The sequence below is a fragment of the Amphiprion ocellaris genome, chromosome 18 (assembly GCF_022539595.1).
Source record: "Amphiprion ocellaris isolate individual 3 ecotype Okinawa chromosome 18, ASM2253959v1, whole genome shotgun sequence".
Classification (NCBI taxonomy): Eukaryota; Metazoa; Chordata; class Actinopteri; family Pomacentridae; genus Amphiprion; species Amphiprion ocellaris.
Genome location: NC_072783.1, coordinates 31,572,294 through 31,591,950, shown reverse-complemented (window position 1 = coordinate 31,591,950; position 19,657 = coordinate 31,572,294). Strand labels below are relative to the sequence as shown.

The following is a 19,657-nucleotide window of genomic DNA, read 5'->3' as shown; positions in this document are numbered from 1 at the left end:
TGTGTGTGTGTGTGTGTGTGTGTTTATCTCGCTGTGTGTTGTGAATATTATGTGAGAGCTGAGGAGACTGCTGAGTCACCAGCTTCTGAAACAGACAATGCAAACACATACAAACATGCACACATACATGCAAGACACAAACCATTAGGGGAAAAAATGGCTCCAGCAGAAACCAGGCAAAGGCCCAAGTCCCCCCAAGCCAAGCAGCTTGTCAATTGGTAATTGCAAGAGGGATTGGTTCCCCATTGAAACGGCTAAGGGTCTGTGTTCATGTATTTAAGAGGCAGTGCCATGTTTCAGCCTGCCATCTGTGGGCTCGAGCGCTCCGATTCTCTCCCACTCTCGCTCATTTTCTTTCCTTTCTCTTTCTCACGGGTGGAAAAGTACCGTCGAGGGGCTCAGTGGCCGAGGCCCGGTCGGCTCCTTTGTCTTGCCGTGGGAGTCTAGTCTCACTGTGACAAAAAAGGCTCAGGTTAATTATTAATATCTCATTGACTTATAACGCACGGCAGGCTTTAGAGGAGCCTGCAGGCAGGGGAAGCTGTCACCCCAGGGTGGTGAGGGATGGAAGACCAGGCACGGGGCACCCAGCTGAGTCTCCTCAAGCTCTTTAACCTCTTTGTGCAGCTACTGCTACACCCAATTATGATCCGCACTCAATCTGTGGCACATAACTGTGTTCTGATCTCATCTCAAAACTGAACATTCAGAATGAAAGGTGGCAAGAAGATTTTTTTTAGAGTCGGGTGGAGAAAAGCCTCACCCTAGCTCTCAGTTAAGCTTTGTTTTATGACTTGTTTTATGAGATTTATGACTCTGTAACTGATCACGGTGACCTCAAATGACCTCTTATCTTTTACAACAGATAGAAACAGAAACCTATGTTACAAAACGAAACACTCACCAATTGTAGGTTAAAAAGGTGCAGCAAGTTGCTCCAACATTCTGCAGTTTTTGATCAGCTTGAATTCAAGATAGTTCTGGAAAAATAATGAAGATCCCATTTCTTATAGATGGAAGTCCTTGGATTGGGAGTCCAAAGAGTATCCGGGGCAAATATAAGGTAGCTGTAGAAGTCGATCCTAAAGGGCAATGAAGGTTTATAAAGGACTTTTATATTTAAAATGCCTTGGGTACTCTTTGGACTGACAACCAACACTGAAAGCTTCCATCTTTTCTGAAGAGCACCAGATTTGGTATTTTCTTCACTTTCAAACCACCAAATGTACAGTTGTGTTTTTTTAAACACCCAGTGCAGCACTTAATTTCAATGCTAAACTTCAAAGTTTAACACATTTTCTCAATCATTCCTGCAGATTACTACAGCTTCTCCAATATCCATACATATCTGTTGTATTGTATTACTCCTTGTGATAAATACAGTTACCAATGTTATCACAACTCTGCACACAGTTTTGCTTGGTGAAGTCAACCATACCAGCTGCCATCCAAATGGCTAAATATGGCTGTGCACAAAGCAATACTTTGGCTAAATATAGCTGCATTTAGTCATGTTTGGGGTAATACTGGCTACATGCTTTTCATGAAAGCTTTCATTAGCCTTTTTTTGGCTTAATGTGACTGAATAGAATTGTGTACAGCCATATTTTGATATAAAATGTACTCGTTTGGAAGCAGTGTATTATGCTGCTATAGGTAGGTATATTCCAAATACTACTTAGTTGTCAAATTATTGTAAAATGTAAGTGTTTTCATTGTTATCAAAATTTTATTTCAATTGTTCTTTGCACACAACCATATTTTAAAAACAATGACTGCACATAATAAGCCTTAAGGGCTGGTTTATGTGTGCCAAATAAGAAAAGAAAAATGGTTTTGTGCATGGCTGTGGCTTGGATGAATATTTAATTAGTTGTGTTTCATCACATTTCACCCAAAAACTGGAGGTTTGGAATATACCGAGCATAGGAGAGAACAGTGGAGAAGTCAGTTACGTTGCAGTTTGGTTTGATAAGATTCTACGGACATTTTGTCCACAAGTTTCTCAAGTAGCTGTTGTCCTCTGTGAGAAAGCAAGCCTACAGGCATGTTTACAGTGGAATATTCTATTAAAAGTCTAAGAAAATATGACTGTAAATGCAAGAAACAGAGAGAACAAGAAGGGAAAAAAAACAAAGCAGTGTTTCCAGAATGGGTATCAAGCAAAAAAACAGAGAGCTGGCAGGATGAGGAAATCATTTTCAGAATTGATTGTGTTTACATTCCCTACAACAAAGCTGCCAATTTCAGTCCACGGGAATACGATGAAAGCATAGATTAAACTGAGTTAATTAGCAGGACTGTATGGAATTGTGGTAAATTGCTGCCCTTGACCACAGCTGTGATGTAATCCTCTCTATATGTTTATGGTAAAGACAATTTGAGAGAATCTGATTTCTAATTTTCAACAATCATACACAAATAAAAAAAGATTTACTAATTCGTAAATGTTTTAATTGCTGTAATCCTGTGGCAATGAAAAAGGGTGATGAAACGAACAACCCACCCTCCTCTGCAAACAGTAAGATAAGGTGGGAGCATGCAGCCAGGAAATACATGCAACCAACAAAACCCAGCTTTCATGTGTTATCTGTTGAAAAGGAGGGAAATCCAGCAGTGGAAATAGAAACCTTATGCAACAAGTATTTTCCTATTTTACCATGCAAATATCCTGCCACGGCCCTGCTGCCGACTGACTAAGGAGAAACTGAGAACTGTGAGAAGCTGCACACACATTGCTATGCTTATATGCATATTTATTATACTGTCTAATGTTTTCCGCTTCTTTTGAATGTGACATTGTATCCACACCTACAGACCTGTTTAGCAAAATTAAAACAGGGATTTATATATAGATGACAAACAATGTTTACTCAATCTGCTTTCCAAAGAACAAAGAAAACCTAATGGGTCAGAAAGCTCTTGATTTCAGCTCCTATGACCATCCAGGGGGGACCTGGATACAGAAAGAGTCCCTTTGGATTCTGCTTCAGTTCAAAGGCCACACTGTGCACATAGCATGATTCCCTGGATTGGTTTAAAAGAGTCACTGTTGTGGTTCAGAGGCAAACAGACCTAGATGACAAATTCAGAAATGCTGCAGCTATCAAGCCGACCGGGCTCCTGACAAGTTCACAGCCCCCAGTCTCAGCGGAGAACAGCGAGATAACTTCGCTTCCTTCCCACACAGACAAAACTAATGTGCAAACAGCGGCTAAGAGGACAGGGTGTGGGACTGTGCTGTTGCACTAGACGCTCTAAAATGCCTGCACTCATGTCTACAAAAAGAAATCCTTCACAAAGATTAAGAGAAAGTGTGACTCAACCAAAACCTGTTCAGGCATGACGGCACATTAAATCCACTTCTATTAAATGTGCTCCAGAAGGAGAATTAAAGGTATTACTGCGGGTGCAAAAGATTTCATAATCATCTCGGTGATGCATACAAAACAAAGGTTTGAAATGTGGGAGGTAATATGTGCCGCATACAATCATTCCCCTGTCTGACAGGGCACACATTTGAAACCATGCGCATTATCATAGCCACTGACGCTATAGGACACCGCTGGAGGACTGAAAGATAAGCTAGGCTGAAATACAGTATGTACCTGAGAGCCATCCCAGGGGTGGCTTAGAAAGGAGATTAAGCTGCAACCACAGCCGTGCACAGAAGACATGGCCACCCTGTCAAGGTTCTGTGTCACAGATCTGCTAAGGACAAAGCCCGTCCATAAACACTGCTGTCTTGTGTTCTGTCTAATGCTTGTTCGGGTCGCAAGAGTGGAGATCTCAAATGGAGGGGGGGCATCACCTTTCTGTAGACACATATAGCGCAGTGAAATGTTAACACTTTTGCAAGCTTTCCATCAGTCAATCATTCAGCCAGTGTATTTATTCAGGGTGGAGAATGGTGAACTTTCTTTTGCATAAGAAACTTGTGTACACAGAACAATAAAAAACTGATGAATTAGGTTCTGCAAAAGAAAATGTTTGCATGAACCTGATAAGAAAAGGAACAGGAAAGCAAAAGAAAAAAAGCAGAGGCAGGATTAGGAGGTAAAAAGTGGAAACTATCAGCAGCAACCGTTGAGTGAAAATCAATTTCAACATCATGTGTTTAAGCATCTGTAAACAATAGATAATTCCAAATCAAGGTTAAATTTGGATTTTGTGAAGCAGTTTGGGGTCCTAGAATACAGAGATGCAATAGTGTTTGTTAGACTGACAGTGAAATGCAGGCAAATGATTTCTGCAGGACTTTGAAAAGGTCAAACTAGAGCTTGTGCCCATTTGAAAAGTGTAAATGAAATGAAACTACCCTAAACATCCTCCCCGTACAAATCCGTTGCACTCTTTATCTCCAGTAATCAATCCACTGAATCAGTAACCTGTCTGATGAGAACAGTTGCGCAGTTTACTGGAAATAAAAGTTTAAAAAAAGTAGGTCGTATTCGTGGACTTCCCTATTGCACCAAGCCACATCCCTTTCACCCTCATTCCACATCCGTCTCAGACCTCCCGGTTCTGAGGACTCTGATTACAGGAGCAGCAGTTACAGTGATAGCTTTGGATATTTGCATACCCACCATCTGGTGAGAACTGCGTGTTCTAACTGATGTTATTTGGTGCACAATGCGGCACGTGTTCATGACTTTGCATGAGTGCAGCAGCTTCATTGATAAGGTGTACATTAACTGCTGTACTTTACAGTACATGTTACTCAATTTACAGCATTCGAGACAAATAAGGATAGGATATTACACATGATACTATATTTATTGCCACAGTGGCTGCATGAAGCTGTGATGTAGTTTTCTTCTACATATTCTTAGATCCTTACTACTCGTAGGGTATAAAAGTTTATGAAGTGTTGGGTTTCATTTGAAGAAAAGCCAAGTTGTTCAAGCATTTCATTGTCGTGCTTCACTCGTCTCCAGTGGATTTCAGCTTTAACCCAAATGCAAACTGTTACATGCTACAATTAGCATGCTAATGGGCAAAAATCAAATTTATGTCACATATTCAGGCTATAATTATCAACATCAAAGTGGGGAAAAAAACGTCTCAATCTTGTAGTTACGGGTAAATTTTTAAATGTCATATGAGTTGATTTACATGAAAAACTAAAGTGAGTTGAGTTGAGTTGGAAAACGGTTTGAAAAACAGCTGACTAGCATCTAAAGTGTTTCTTGGGCAGCTGCATGTCATTCCAACATTAGTTTATCCAAAGCTGATTGAGAGTTGCCATTTAGATCGAGGTGGAGTAGTATGGGGATATGAATAATAGGTGACTGTGCTAGTCAAGAAGATATTAATGAGGCTCAAAATAAGCAAAAATCTATCAGATGGATGTCAAAGGTGTGACTAGAAATTGGAGCATTTGCGTGGTGAAGAAATCCCCCTTAGTCTCTGCACAGAGAGTCAAGAATGTGCTCCAGGATGTATGATGCATGTTTTCTGTCCAGATAAGACCTCATGGCCGTAACCTCAGTGTATTCTCCACAAGACGCAAACCCCTGCTAAGCTTTAAAATAGAAAGTCTATGTTGCAGATTGCAGAAACACAGAAAAAAGGGTTCTATGGACAAATGAAGGACCTGATCTGTACAAGTGGTTTTGTTGTGGCTTGGGAATATATGGTTGCCACAGAGCAGTGAGATGAACGTAGAGGTATACAGGAGCATTCTGTGTGCTCAGATTTAGTTGAATGCATTGAAACTCATTGGACGATGTTACATCTTTTAGCTGGACAACAATCCTAAACATATGGCCAAAGAAGCCAAAGAGCTTTTCAGGGTGAAGGGGTGAAATATCCTCAAGTGACCAAGTCAATCACCTTATCTCAATCCAATTGAGCCGCATTCCGTTTGCAGATGATCACAGTGAAGGGAGTGAGACATTACACCACCAAAAGATTAAGATGGTTGCAGTTAAGACCTGAGAGAGCAGAGCAGATATAGAGGGTCTTCTAAGCTCTGGGGCTCCAAATCTTCAGGCAGTCAATCACTGCAAAGGATTTTTTCAAAAAATATCAAACATGACGATGTTTTTAAACTTCATGTATCTATCCAATTACTTTTGAACCCTTAAACTACCATACAATTCTTCCTGCATTGACCAGTTTAAAAGATGCTACCATTTCTCTCTGGTTGCATTTGTTCATCAACAGTTAGAAATATGTAATGCATACATCATATACATTGATCAGCCACATGAAAAACATTAATCACATTACATTGCCATTCTGCTGGTTATGTCTATGCTACTTTGACATGTACCAGCCGACTAAACATTGCTGCAGACTAAGCACCTCCTCCATAGCCCTTCCTGATGGCAAAGGTCTCCTCTACTAAGATAATGCACTCCGCTACACAACAAAAACTGCTCATTGATTTGGCCTTCAAAGATGCACCAGAACAAGCTCCATCCAAGCACAAGCCTAAGTATCCACTATCAATGTGCCAGTCAACAGGTTCTAGAGCTGTTTGGCTGCACTTGGGGGATAAACACACTATTAGGCAGGACGTTTTAATGCTATAGCAATGTAAATATGACATAAAGCAGCTAATTTAGGCTTAACCTACATTTATCATCTGTGACTCTGATGCTAGGAATGGACATATTTCTGAAAAAATGCACCAAAGCAGACAAGTTGGAATAACATGAGGTTTTCCTGTTCTACCGACATGCCCGTGAATGCAGCATTAAACTAATGAAATGTTCTTTCTTTAGCATGTTATTTCTCAAACATGCTAATGTCAGCATGTTTGTTTTTCTAAATATGGTATGGGCTCAGAGCGGCAGAAGCCACAGCACGGAAGAATTACCGAAGGAAAACTAATCTGTACGGTAATCACATGGCTGCTGACCCCCCTGCAATGCTTGTTTCCTGTTGCTTCCCTCGGAGACGGCCGCAGACAGAAAGGCCACGAACCAGGGTGCGGTTTCAGTAAACTGGTCCATAGTTTGTCCCATTGGGGACCGGCTCTCTCTGGAGAGAGAGGTTTAATCTGGCTCAGCACTGCTTGTTTCCCAACATTCACATTAGCAGTCAAGCATTGGACACAGTGTAAACCATTTTGAAGATGGTTGCTGCTGTGTGAAAATGTTTGCTGTGCGCTCGCTGCCAGATTCCAACAGGAATCCTGTCGGCTTCCTCTAACTCACTGGCCCTTGTTCAAAATACCTATCAATACTGTGTCGGTGTCTGACTCATCACTACACGCTTTTCTCCTTGGCAGACGTACACATGTCAGTACTGAGGGTGTATGTTTAAATGAGAAATTCAGCTTCTTTCATTACGGCACACAGAGGAACGGCAGCAGCAATTAAACTGGCTTACAAACAGTGCGTGAAGGAGCAGCAAGATGTGAACCTGCTTTTAAGAAGCTTCAAAGCTCTACCAGTTCTGTGCTGATGCGGTTCCTTGAAGATGAGAGAACAGAAACAAAGAACACAGGACCAGTCGTGGCCAAAGACTGTGGGAGATCATTGTTGAAAAAGACAACACAGAAGAAGCCACAGGACGGAGAAAACAAGGACGACATACTAATAACCAAACTGCTCCGTCAGTATCATCAACTGGCTACCATTAAAGTCAGAAAATGCTATCAAGTTGGCATCTTTTCTTGGGTTCACTGTACTGCCACCAAAACCAAAACCCCATTTTGAAGCTGCATTTATCAATATTTTCAAATCAACAATGGATCAAGTGACTATGAGTATTATAAGTAGGATTTCTTGTAGTGAAAAACCAACAGAGAACAACTACCCAACTCTGCAGTTTCTATCAGCCCTGTCTGGTTTTGTGGCATCTTTTATTTTAGCTTATTATTTGGTTTTACGCCTGCAACTTCACTGCTTCGGTTCAGTCACACTGCTTCCACCCACAACAGATAAATCAGGAACAAAGCAAGAGACTGGCTGGTGAGTGCAACATTTTGCATCTAAAGACCCACAGATTTCTCTCAAGAGGTGTTGCTCTCGACTTGCACTCATCAGCCGGCTGTAAACATGAGTCCAAATAAAAGCTACTGTTGCTCCGTGTCAGCTGGCAATTCTTTCCTAACAAGTTCAACTACCAGCTTAATAAGGTGATAATAAGTCAGTGTCGTGTTTACAGCTCGACTTCAAGCGGCCATAAAGTTCATTAGTGCAGCTTTAATACCAAACGTTGCTTATTGTGGACACTTTTTGCCAAGAAAACTTTACTTTTTAACAGAATTATCTATAATTTTCCTATGCAGTGGAGGTAAAATCTATGTTAAGCTGCACAAAAACTTTTCCTACAGACAGCAGAACTTCAGTACTGATTTTCAATACAACAACAATGTGATGTAGGCGGAATTCAGTGAGAATTGACATATGCAGCTTTAATACCCTGACTACCCTATAACCATAGGCTGGAACCCATAACTCCAGAACTGAGAGGCTCAATGAGGGTTGGACTGGAGTGTAGTGTCGGCAGATTGTTACCATGCTGCTGATTAACATCAGCAGTCAGATTTCCAAACTCCCAGTCTAATTTCCATCCACTTTTCAGTGGTAGGCCCCTCTTTGCAAACCTGTTCTACATTAAAGAGTGAAAGGGCTCCCCAGCTCCCCTGAAGTGCACTAACTTTTGCTTGTTATTTAAGAACCAGGGAAAGTTGACTGCTAGCAGAACCGCACGATTACAATTACCCCTGTATTGTACCTACAGTCCGGCAGCCATTACTGCTACGCCCTATACTATCACTGCGCTTGGTCTGCTCTTGAATCTAATCAGCAGCAACAAGTTTGGGTAGTGCAAAAGTGCCGTGAGTATTTACACGTGAAGCCCTCTCAGTGTACATGATTATTATAACATACATCCATTAAGTTAAATCTGATAGCAGCTTTTCCTGCATAGAGGAATTTTTGGCACACCCAACAGGCTTTAAGCACCCCCTAAACAGTGTTTAGCCATAGTGAAAGGAAAATCACCAGCACCATGATGAGAATATGATGAGAATATACGGAAATTATCTGATTTTAAACCTGTTTCGTTTATTGAGGTTTCATTTACTCAAGCACAATTGAGAAAATGACAGGAAAACGCACAGATTTCTATCAAACAACGTCACACAGATTCATTGCTTTTACTGTACGCAGACCGATCATGCATACATTCCTGTGCAGCCTTCCCTCAAAGGCCCATACTGAGCCAGAAACAACTCTAGACACTCAAATATTATTCATTTTAGCTTCCAGCAGACTAAAGTTAGATTATATGACGTCGAACACATCCATTATATACCATCCGACCAGCTGATGCACATTTTTCGACTCTTCCTTCTTGGAGCAACCCACAAAGAGACAGCAAACAGGCTCATGAATTCACTTCAAAGCACGTACAGATTTACTTCGAGTCATCTGTTATAAGAAGAATTTACTGAGCAGATCAGAAGAAAGCAGACAGTGGAAGTTCCTCCATCTGACAGCTCAAAATAAGGCTTCAAGAATTTCAGATTCTTTCAAAATCCCTGCTGGTATCAGTAAGTTAAGTGAAAATCGTGTTGATATAAGCCGATATGATTTGATTTGTCTGTGATTTGTATCTCCTTTCCCCTTCCTGTCTTGTCGCTGGGTCTGGGGTATTTGAAGATCGTCTTATTCTCGAAGCCCGATGGGAACTCGGGGCCTGCACAGCATCTGGTTGACTTGGAAACAGCTGTGTTTTCACAGATCTGACTGAGGGTTTATAGCTGCTCAAAGCAAGCTCGGGTTCACTGGGCCTGTTTGGCTAAACAATGTTAAATCTCACGTCTCTCCCTTTCGCTCACAGTCCCACTGAAACACTCCTTACGTCTCAACTTCTCTTCTCGTTCTCAGAGAATGTGTGCCGTCAGAAAGTCTCACATAGGATCTGGAACGATACAAGGTGTTTATTTTAGCAAATAAGAAGAGGACAGCTAAATTTAGATGTCATAAATTCTCGTTTGATGAACTTTTTTGTTTCAGTTCCTGGTTGCATTTCAGAGGAGAAACAAATCTACTAATACAACAATAAGTCCTGTCTGTTAATATTCACACGGGCATCAGTTATTCAAAGCAGGCAATGCAGCAATAAATTCAAAACACAAACAAATCCTTTGGACAACATTGAACATCAGTAACTCTTTGTTTTCACTGCAAACAGGCAATCTTGTGCTGGCATAATATCTGTCAAAAAAATCAACACCTTGAACGCAGCATTTCGAACAATACTTAGTGTCATTTTCACTTATTGCTAAATGCATTTTGTCATATAAAACCCTCTTCACTGATCATTCTATAAACCCAGACCACCACAGCCGAAACACAACATGTCATGTAACTCAACACTGATTACACAGATGTTCTTCTGCTATTCTGTTCTAACCAGCTGCTCTCTTTCCTCAAAAGAAAAAAAAATCACAGTTGAGTAGTGACATAATTTAATCTGCTTTATCCTGTGTTTCGTTGAGTGTATCTGTTCAGAGTATCAGCACACTGGAGCTCAGCTGAGCTGCTGGGAGAAGATCGTAAAGTCACATAAACCCGGATTCAGCTCACTCCCCCGAGAATTTTCATTTTTAAAAAAAGTTCAGTCTACTATGTTTGTGCTGGAACACTGTCTACTCTTTGCTTTACGTCACAAACATGTCCAGGGTTCACACTCATACATGTCAGCAATGCACACAACAGCACATAAGGGGGAAACACGCACTCCCACGTATTCCTGTCATGCACGCAGGAACGACCACACACACAGCGGACAGGTTTTACTGAGTGACTGTGCTCTTAGTACTGGATTAATGCTAACTGATGCTCAAGTAGATTACTCAGCGTTCTCTGGTCACGTGATCGCAACCTGCACTGCAGCCAGGCAGCAGCAGCAGCAGGTCATGAAGCGTGGTGTTCTTCAGACTAATCGCTCGCTCATAACCAAACAAAATGGCAGTAATATCAGAAGAGAGGTTACAGATCCTCTACAGCAGGGGTGTCAAACATGCGGCTCGTGGGCCAAAACCAGAGGGTCCAATCCGAGTACATTTTGCTGACAATACTCTGGACTTTGAAATTTTCCATTTAGCTGTAATGGAGCACATTTATGCTGTCATATTGCATAAACCCCACGTAATTTCTGGGTGGTTTTTTTTGCTCCTATCACATTTTTATTCACTGTTTTCTTATTTCTATCTGATCTATGGAAACAATATAGCCATGGTTAGAAGTAGAGAGAACTCATGTCATTTATGCAGTATGCCACACTTATAATGACATAACATAACATAACATTGTTTTACAACAATTGGAAAAACCTAGAAAGAACATGTACGACTTTTTTCCCCAAGAGCTCAAAGGTGTTTCCACCACTAGATGAAAATGGTGACTCACCATGCTATATATATTTTACGACTCACAGTTTTAGTTTGTTTCCACACTTGTTTCCTATCAAATCTGTGTAAACACTGCCTGCAGTTCAATCGAAAAGCCCCTGAATTTCCATCATGTGACTGCCAGCTGCAGCTGATTCACTAATTGTTTCATTGTTGCACCGGGCAGCAGAGAATCTTTTATTACAAAACCTAGTTATTGCAACCAGTTTGGGCAGATTTTTATAGAAGACATAACAGACAATAAGACATGTAGAATGAAGTGATTCTGATTAAATATTTCAGCTTTAAGCTTAGATATGGCTCGTGTTTAACGAGCAAACTGCACGTCACAGATGAGTAGCTCATCAACAGTTGGAAAGCTGAAAAACCACTCATTCCTTCCTGTTTTTAAAGTTTCTGGCTCTGACAAATGGTGTAATTTTGAACATTTGTTCAAGACAAATGTCTTTTAAACCCACTGGTGGGTTGTGGGGGTTGAGAGGGTTAAGTAAGATTTACCATATGACACATTATAATGTACGGTATAAATGAAATAATGGGTAGTTGCATAACAGCCTCCTGTCTTATTCCCAGTCACTTGCCTGCTTTCTTTAAGCTGCTAGTCCCACATATAGCTTCTAAAATAATCAACCATATGCTTCTGTAATTACACCATAAGAGGGACACCCCAGTGATCTCCAGATCTGCGACCGTAAATCCTTCGGTGACAACGACCTTGTGGGCAACAAGCATTCAACATATGGGGAGAACAAAGCCATTTTTGGGAGATTCTGGATCAAACAAACAAATGTGGGAGATTCAGGAGTGAGGTGGTAAGCTCACAGGAGGCCTCTGCTATGTGGGAAACTTTGGAGCACTAATCTGGTGTAAGGGCGCCCTCGTCTGGTGAAATTTAATAGGTATACGTTGCAGATTCCTTTCTCATTTTTATAATTTGGTCAGAATACTTCCTAAGCATATATAAATTAAGAAAAAAAACAGGAAATTGTTACTCTAACCTTCTAAAAAACAGAATAATTTATAATATATGATTTATAGAACGCTTTGTTACCCTGTAAGGATGCAGTCTTTTCTATATGTGGGCCTTAAAGCAAAGATTAACTTAGGTAAGAAGCTAGTTGGACACTTTAGCACTCCACATAGTGACATGTTTAAAGGACAGTCAAGACAGGGTTAGGCAGTGGCCAATAAAGAGTTGAATTCAGTAGATCAGTGAACCAAAGCTCACATGGTATTTGTGGATTCTGGACATTACTCACCTGTATTTGCCAGTCCTGACTTGTACACCTTTCATTCCACAATGTTGGGCCCCACCGACGTCATTTAAGAGATCATCCCCGATCATAAGAGCCTGAAAGTGAGAAGGGGGAAGAAAAAGTGGTTTTATGTAGCAATACCAAGGGCAACTATAACATTAAATATCATCTATAGTTTGAAAAGTGCAATTTTGTATGAGTGTATTTTGCTGACAATGCTTTGGATTTACATAAATGATGACATTTTCAATTGTAAATGATGATGCTGTTTTTAAACTGTAATACAAAGTACAATTGTATGATTGAGTTGTAATGGCATAATTCATAACAAAAAAACATAAAAGTTGAAATATATACATATATACATATATATAAATATACATGTATATATACATACATACATACACACACACATACACACACACACATACACACACACACACACACACTTAAAAAACAGGAATCAACATGTACAACTTTTTTTCCCCAAGTACCCACAGATGTTAGCACCACTGGATTAAAATAGTGATTCAACATACTGTGTATATTTAACTGCTGACATTTTTAGTTTGTTCTGTATAAGCACTGCCTGCAGTACAGTCAAATATCCCTGAATTTTGCTTGTGTGACTCTTGCTTGCAGCTGAGTCACTAATGGCTTCATGGTTGCATTAAGGAGCCCAGAATTTTTTGCTTTTTACAAACTCTAGTTATTGCAACTGCTCTATTTTTGGCAGATTTTTAAGTAAGATGTTTAGAATACATGGATTTTAATTCGATTTTAAGCTAAGATTTGGTGCGTATTTTCCAATGGCCCAGCATGTAAAAAATGAGTAGTTCACTGAAAATCAGAAAGTTAGAAAATAAACAACGATGCTTTCCGTTTTTAGAGTGGTTTACCAGCTTTATCACTTGTTAGCACCAGTGTGTTCTGTGGTTGCATTGTTTCAAAAATCCATCTGTATTGTACCAAAAATGCCAGTCGTTATCTAATCTGGTTGCTTCCTTATTAAGCCTCATCAGCAATTGCTAGATCTGTTTCAGCCTGCCCTCCCTTCTACTCGAGTTGCTTTCCCTAAACTACTCAGGTATCCTCTACACTGACTCAGGTGACCAAATGTTTGAACTGGTGCTTGCTAAGAAAAAGCAGCAGATGGGGATAAACTAAGAACAAAGAAACAATCCACAAAAAGTGCTTCACAGATATTCTCATGCAACTACAAGCAGACACCAGAAGAACAGAACATTAGTCAAGGAGTTTGAGGAAACAGTAAGCTGTGGTATGTTGGGTGAAGTCCAAACAGGAGCAGATTTCTGGCCAAGAACTCCTCAGGGAATTTAGTGTACAATGATGCCTAAAAACTGTTCGATGAGGTAGAACTACTGGACATAAAGCAGGAGGAGGTCTGAGCTGGTACACAGAGATCCTCAAACACAGGGGAAGTGCCAGACTGAGTTTACTGTTGTGACATGAATCAGACTTCAGATGTGAGAGGATATTCTCTTAAATTTCACGAAGGAATGAAAGGAATGATAGCGGTCGACAGGAGGGAGGTTTAGGTGAGTGATTCAAAAAACAGGGAATTTCCACTTTTGGGAACAGAAACATGAAGCCTGGGTGAGTAACTGGCCAGCAGGTTGCAGCTGTGGGTATACCCAAGTCTCAGTGAAAAAACAGGAAATCCACAGAAAAGACTGAAGCTTAGACTGAGATGAAGGTAACTTTCTTTGAGTGTCAACTGCCAGGTCTAAAAATAGAGTATAGTGCAGGGATGGTGCAGATTCTTCCACTTGGGACAAACTGAGATGAACAGCAGACACCAGAGACAGACATCAAACACATGTACAGACACCTGCCGAGTGGAAACTCAGAAAATACAACAAAGTAGGTAAAGTCTTGGCTTTTCTCTGTGACAACTTCATTCAGACACAACAGTGCTGGAGAGAGCCATGGTAGGTTGGCCAGTACATCCAGTAAGGTACAATACATTATAATGCACTAATAAACAAAACACCAAATATATCCTAATAGCAAAGTTAGGAAACTGTGCCAAAGAATTAACAGCCTAGTTTGTTTATCAGCTCTTACCACTGAAAACTCTGTCAATGTGTGACAGTATCGATAATTAAAAAACAAAGAAAGCTGTGATGGAGGTCAGGGTTTAACCTGAAGATGGCCGCTATGGAGAGAAATATTTAGCTGTAGCGGGTCAAGAAAAGTACACAGTGTGACTTGCTGTTCCATCTTGATCAAAGTTGTGCAATCATTTTTAGTTATAAGTAATTATTAAGATTCCATGTGCAAAAAATGCACTCGAATGCAATCGAATCCAGGTGGTGTTTGATGCTGCAGGTATTTAAGAAACTCAGAGGAAAGACTCCTACAAACAGCTGGAAGCAACAAACTAAAGCCGTCAAAACTCGGATCACAATTATTATTAGTGAATCTAAGTCTCCTTAACCTGTTCATGTATGTTTATAGTAACTCAAGTTCTAGTAACAGATGTGAAAACTGCAGGGCAAAACAAATAATGAACGTATTTTGTGATGATAGCACTGTTTTTTGCACTCTGTGTGATGTTTTTGTAACAAATGCAGATACAACAAAAAGTCTTTGATCAAGTTCCTTCACACAGCTCAAACTGTATGGTGCTGAGTGTTTATCCCTTAATGCCACAGTTTGCAGTTCACACCTGTACCTTGTTGAAAATGATACGGAAGTGTTACTAGATCCAACCTAGTGAGTTCGCCATTGCGACCTGTACCAAAAAGTACCCATTCAGACATGAAGACCACATTCTTGTCAGATTAATTCAAAGAACAGCATGTCTTCAAATGAGTTCTATGATGACATACCTCATGTGACTGGAGGCCCATGTCATTGAGAACACTCTGAAAGAACGTTGGCGATGGCTTTCCGATTACTTCAGCCTTCAAATCACAGGCATACTGGAGGGAACAAAAAGCTAAGAATAAGCAAGAATTCATATACACTACGGTCGAACGTTTTACAACACCCCAATTCTTTCAGGTTTTTTTTGGAAATTATACATGTTAATGTCTCATTGTACATTGAAATGAAAGCATAGAACAAATAAATGAGGTAAGTCTGGACACTGTGCTGCCACTCTATGTTTTCAACCTCACCATTTTGTTCTTTGTTCCTAAAGTAGTTCTGGCAGAGCTTGGACTGATGTTCTGGGTCATTATCTTGCTGTAGGATAAACCCCTGACCAGAGGGTTCTGAATGGAGCTGCAGAATGCTGTGGTAGCTGTTTAGGTTCAGGGTTCCTCTCACTCAGTATAAGTCACCGACCCTGGATCCAGCAGAACAGCCCCAGACCATCACACTTCCTCCTCCATGTTGGACAGTTGATGTCACACACTGAGGAACCATCGTTTCTCCTACTTGACGGTATACAAAAACCCTGCGTGATAAGCTAAAGATTTCACATTTTAATTTGTCAGTCCATAATAACTTCTTCCAGTCTTCAGTGGTCCATTGGTGATGTTTCATGGCCATGGCAAGCCTTTTTTCCTTATTCTGATGTCTTAGCAACGGCTTTCTTGCTGCAACTCGACCTGTCAAACCTGCAACTCCAAGTCTTCTCTTCACAGTTGAAACTGAGACTTCATCCTACGACCACGATGAAGCTGATTGAAGCTGTTGTCCTGTGGGCTCCTATTATCAAGCTGTTGATTTTCAGAAACTTGTCTTCTGGTTCTGTTGTTGTTTTGGGTCTTCCAGACCTCTTCCTGTCAGAGTTTTCTCCAGTTTCTGAGCCTTTTAATGGTGAAGAAAACTGGACTCATCGACACCTTGACTTTCTTCACAGTTTCTCTGCAAGAAAGACCTGCATTTTGAAGTCTTATGATGGTCTCTCTTCAATTGTTAATCGCCTTTTCCTCTCCATTTTATAGAAACACACTACTTTCTGCAGTACAACACTGTTCAAATAATGCTTTCGAGGGTATGGTACCACGATGTGTTCCAACACTACTTTTATGCAGACAGAAGGTGTTGGAAGTAATCTAGAAAAGTTGAGACATCTGTAGGATTTGGTAGCGCCAACTTTCAAGGTTTGATCAACCTCCATTGCTGCATAACACCTTTAAGTTGTTAACCTATTTCATGTTCCCTGAAAAATGCCTTTTTGTATAATTCTGAAATGTACATTAATCTTGAGTTTTGAGTAACCTTACCTTTTTTTTAAAACCTCTGGCACTTCACCACTTACCTTTGTACTATTTCAAGCTATTCATCGGACTTCAAATACTTGAATTTCAATTTTAAAAAATGGAAAGATTGGGGCATTCTAAAACTTTTGACTGGTGTTATCAAATTCTTAATAAATATATCAAATGATGCACCTATTTTACCTCCAGAGCCTTCATGTAAACTCCGACATCTAGCTTCAAACCATCCGTCTCCTTGTAGTACTTCCTGTGAGGAGAAAAAAGAATAACAACACAAATATGCTGTCATGGCTTAATTACTTAGAATAGGCAATAAAATAATGACATCGGAGTGATAATAATCTATTACCCTTGGCCCAAAGAGAACAGCACTGGCTTCTCCAGGCCTATAAGGACCCTGAATGCCTCGTTCAAGTTCTGGTAGGAAAAATATTCAGCTGCATCTCCAATGATCACACAGTTTGGGTTGGTTTTGTCGACACCGTCAAACTCGGGGAGAAGTCCTGCAGAAGCCACAGAAATGACACATTTTGCAGATATTTAATATGCTACATTTGAACACAGGATTTGCAGATATGTCAATAAATTCTATCCTACATATTATAGAGTGCATTCCTTGAACACATTCAGCTAACAGGTGCGCTAAAAACTGATGTAAGTGTCGTCCAGCTGAATGTCTTAGATGCATTATGCAGAGTCTAAAAGGGTGAGGATTGTCAAGTGATATTTTACTGCAGTTTGGTGAGATTTGACAAAATAAAAGCATTACCATCATGCACCAGCAGGTGAGGCCGTAGACTTCTGTCCTTGAGGACTGCTATGGCTGCAGGAGCAGGTGGGAAGACTTCAGATGCAGAGATATCAAAGCCCAGTCTTTGCAGCTTGGCTACAAACTTCTCCCTGGTGGCCTGAGTCTCGTTGGTGCAGAATCGCAGCTGCAGGTCAGATTCCTTCAGCCTTTAAATGGTGTTAAGAGATAGATTGAGGAGGTGGCAGGCAGATTCTTTCCAAAACAGTAATATTAACAGCTCTCTCATTGCTCATATACACAGTAAATGCTCTTAAATGGAGGCAAAAACGCCCTGATAGGCTCTAAATCACACTGAAGTGACTAAAGTTCTGCAAAAAAGTGCAGTAGTGAATCTAGAATTCATGCACTTTGCTCTACAGGATTTGACAGCCATGCAAACAGAACATCTAAGTGATTCACTCACCTCCTCACAGCTTCGATAGATCCAGGTATCGCCACCCCGTCGCCCTCCCCGCTGTCATACAGAACTCCACACATGTCCAGAATCACACCTTTCAAACTCTTCGCACAGCCTGGCCAGCCCTCGTCAGCCATGACGAAATGCCCACTGCGCATGCGCATAACGTAAGGCAGCCCGTCAAAGCTGTCACGTGGTTCAACAATTCATATATTTCCTGTTACGGTTGCAAACAAGTTATAGTTCGACTCCAACAACCAGCTGGGTAAATGCAATAAAGCCAACTTTCACCGCAATGCTGGGTCACTATAGAACAGACTGTTAATATTTATTTAGAATCCTTCAGATTTGTTTAATTAAAGGTGGCAAGATGAGACCACAGAAAGTCTTGGGGTGGCACAAAATCCCCCAAAAGCCATGATTTAATTTCAGTAATGTTATTATGCCTATATGAAAGTTGAAAATCACACACTGATGTACCTTGTTTTGGTATTTTACCGTGAAGATGACTACTTATCACACTATTACAGGTTTTGAGGGGTATTAAAGTGATCACCAGTCAGAATAGTCCAGGAGAAGAGATGCTGCGGTGTATTTAAATGGAAAAAGTTGAACTATATGCAGAGTTTATTTATTATTTCAATATTAGAAGATCTGTCTGTGTGTTGTGTTGGAAATGAAATCCATTCTGGTTCAACAGAGGGCTAACTTCTGAAATAATAAAGATCATCTTCAGCAACAGTGTTTGTCCATTAATGGTTTATTTCTTGCAAGAAAGGTCAAGCAGCTCACCAGAGCATTAAGGTCTGCAGAAGACAAGAGACAAAAATAAGAAATTGCACAGACGTTTTAAGAAGGAAAGGAGGACAAAGGAAAAGGGGAGGGGTGGGTTGAGGACTAGCAGGTGTTCATTAGTGCATACCTTTGTGAACTGGGGATGTAAGATTTCATCCCTATCTCTTCAAAACTCACTCCCTAAAACTGGCAGGATGTGGTAACTATGGTTATGTCCTTGAGCAGTGTAGATAGAGGGTGACATCTCCAAAAACCCTTACACAAGATGGACTATACTGTTCTGTAATTTTCCATTACAGAGTGATAAAGCATCTAACTGCAGCCAAATATGGTAAAATAAAGTGTGTTTTCACTGTCATGCCACCTGTTGCTGCATTGTAATTGAAAGGTCACATTGTGTAACGCATCCATATGCGCCATAATGTCAGTGCTGCAAATATCCTGCTGGGAAATGGAAAAAATCTATCACAAAAAAACTTGATATGACAGAAAAATATTTTAACTTTGCCAAACGGATCCGACTTTCACAGTAAAATAACATTCTGCATAGAAAATGATGTAACTGTGGGTGTTAAACTGACAGTTCCTTCGATTATAATATACATTTCTAATTTCCTGGTGAGTCAGTTAAAGTCAGTTTCATTTTCATAGCCCTAATTTGCACCAGGGATTTCAGTGGCATATTCAATTCATGCTCATAAACTGATATATTATTGTTATTATTAATACTATTATTTAAATTCAGCAATGCAATGAGACAGGAAATAACCCAGTAAATGGGTAATATTTAACCCAGTGACATACTTAAGTTCACTCTCTTGG

At 40.4% G+C, this 19,657-nt stretch overlaps 1 protein-coding gene across 3 annotated transcripts in view; it reads right to left on the bottom strand.

Annotated features, from left to right (window-relative positions):
• The window catches only part of lhpp (phospholysine phosphohistidine inorganic pyrophosphate phosphatase), a 53,877-nt gene extending 35,687 nt beyond the window's left edge, over positions 1-18,190 (bottom strand). For 2 of the 3 annotated variants that reach the window (XM_055004552.1, XM_023273497.3), the window contains exons 1-6: positions 18,047-18,190; positions 17,602-17,789; positions 17,182-17,335; positions 17,016-17,079; positions 15,492-15,584; positions 12,640-12,731 (exon numbers count right to left, since the gene is read on the bottom strand). In XM_055004552.1, coding sequence (XP_054860527.1) covers positions 12,640-12,731; positions 15,492-15,584; positions 17,016-17,079; positions 17,182-17,335; positions 17,602-17,789; positions 18,047-18,177 — 722 coding nt within the window. In that variant the 5' untranslated portion in view covers positions 18,178-18,190. Of the gene's footprint in view, positions 1-9,179; positions 9,886-12,639; positions 12,732-15,491; positions 15,585-17,015; positions 17,080-17,181; positions 17,336-17,601; positions 17,790-18,046 lie in introns of those variants that run through there. The other variant, XM_055004551.1, reaches the window with a different exon arrangement.
• Between the last annotated feature and the right edge of the window lie 1,467 nt (positions 18,191-19,657).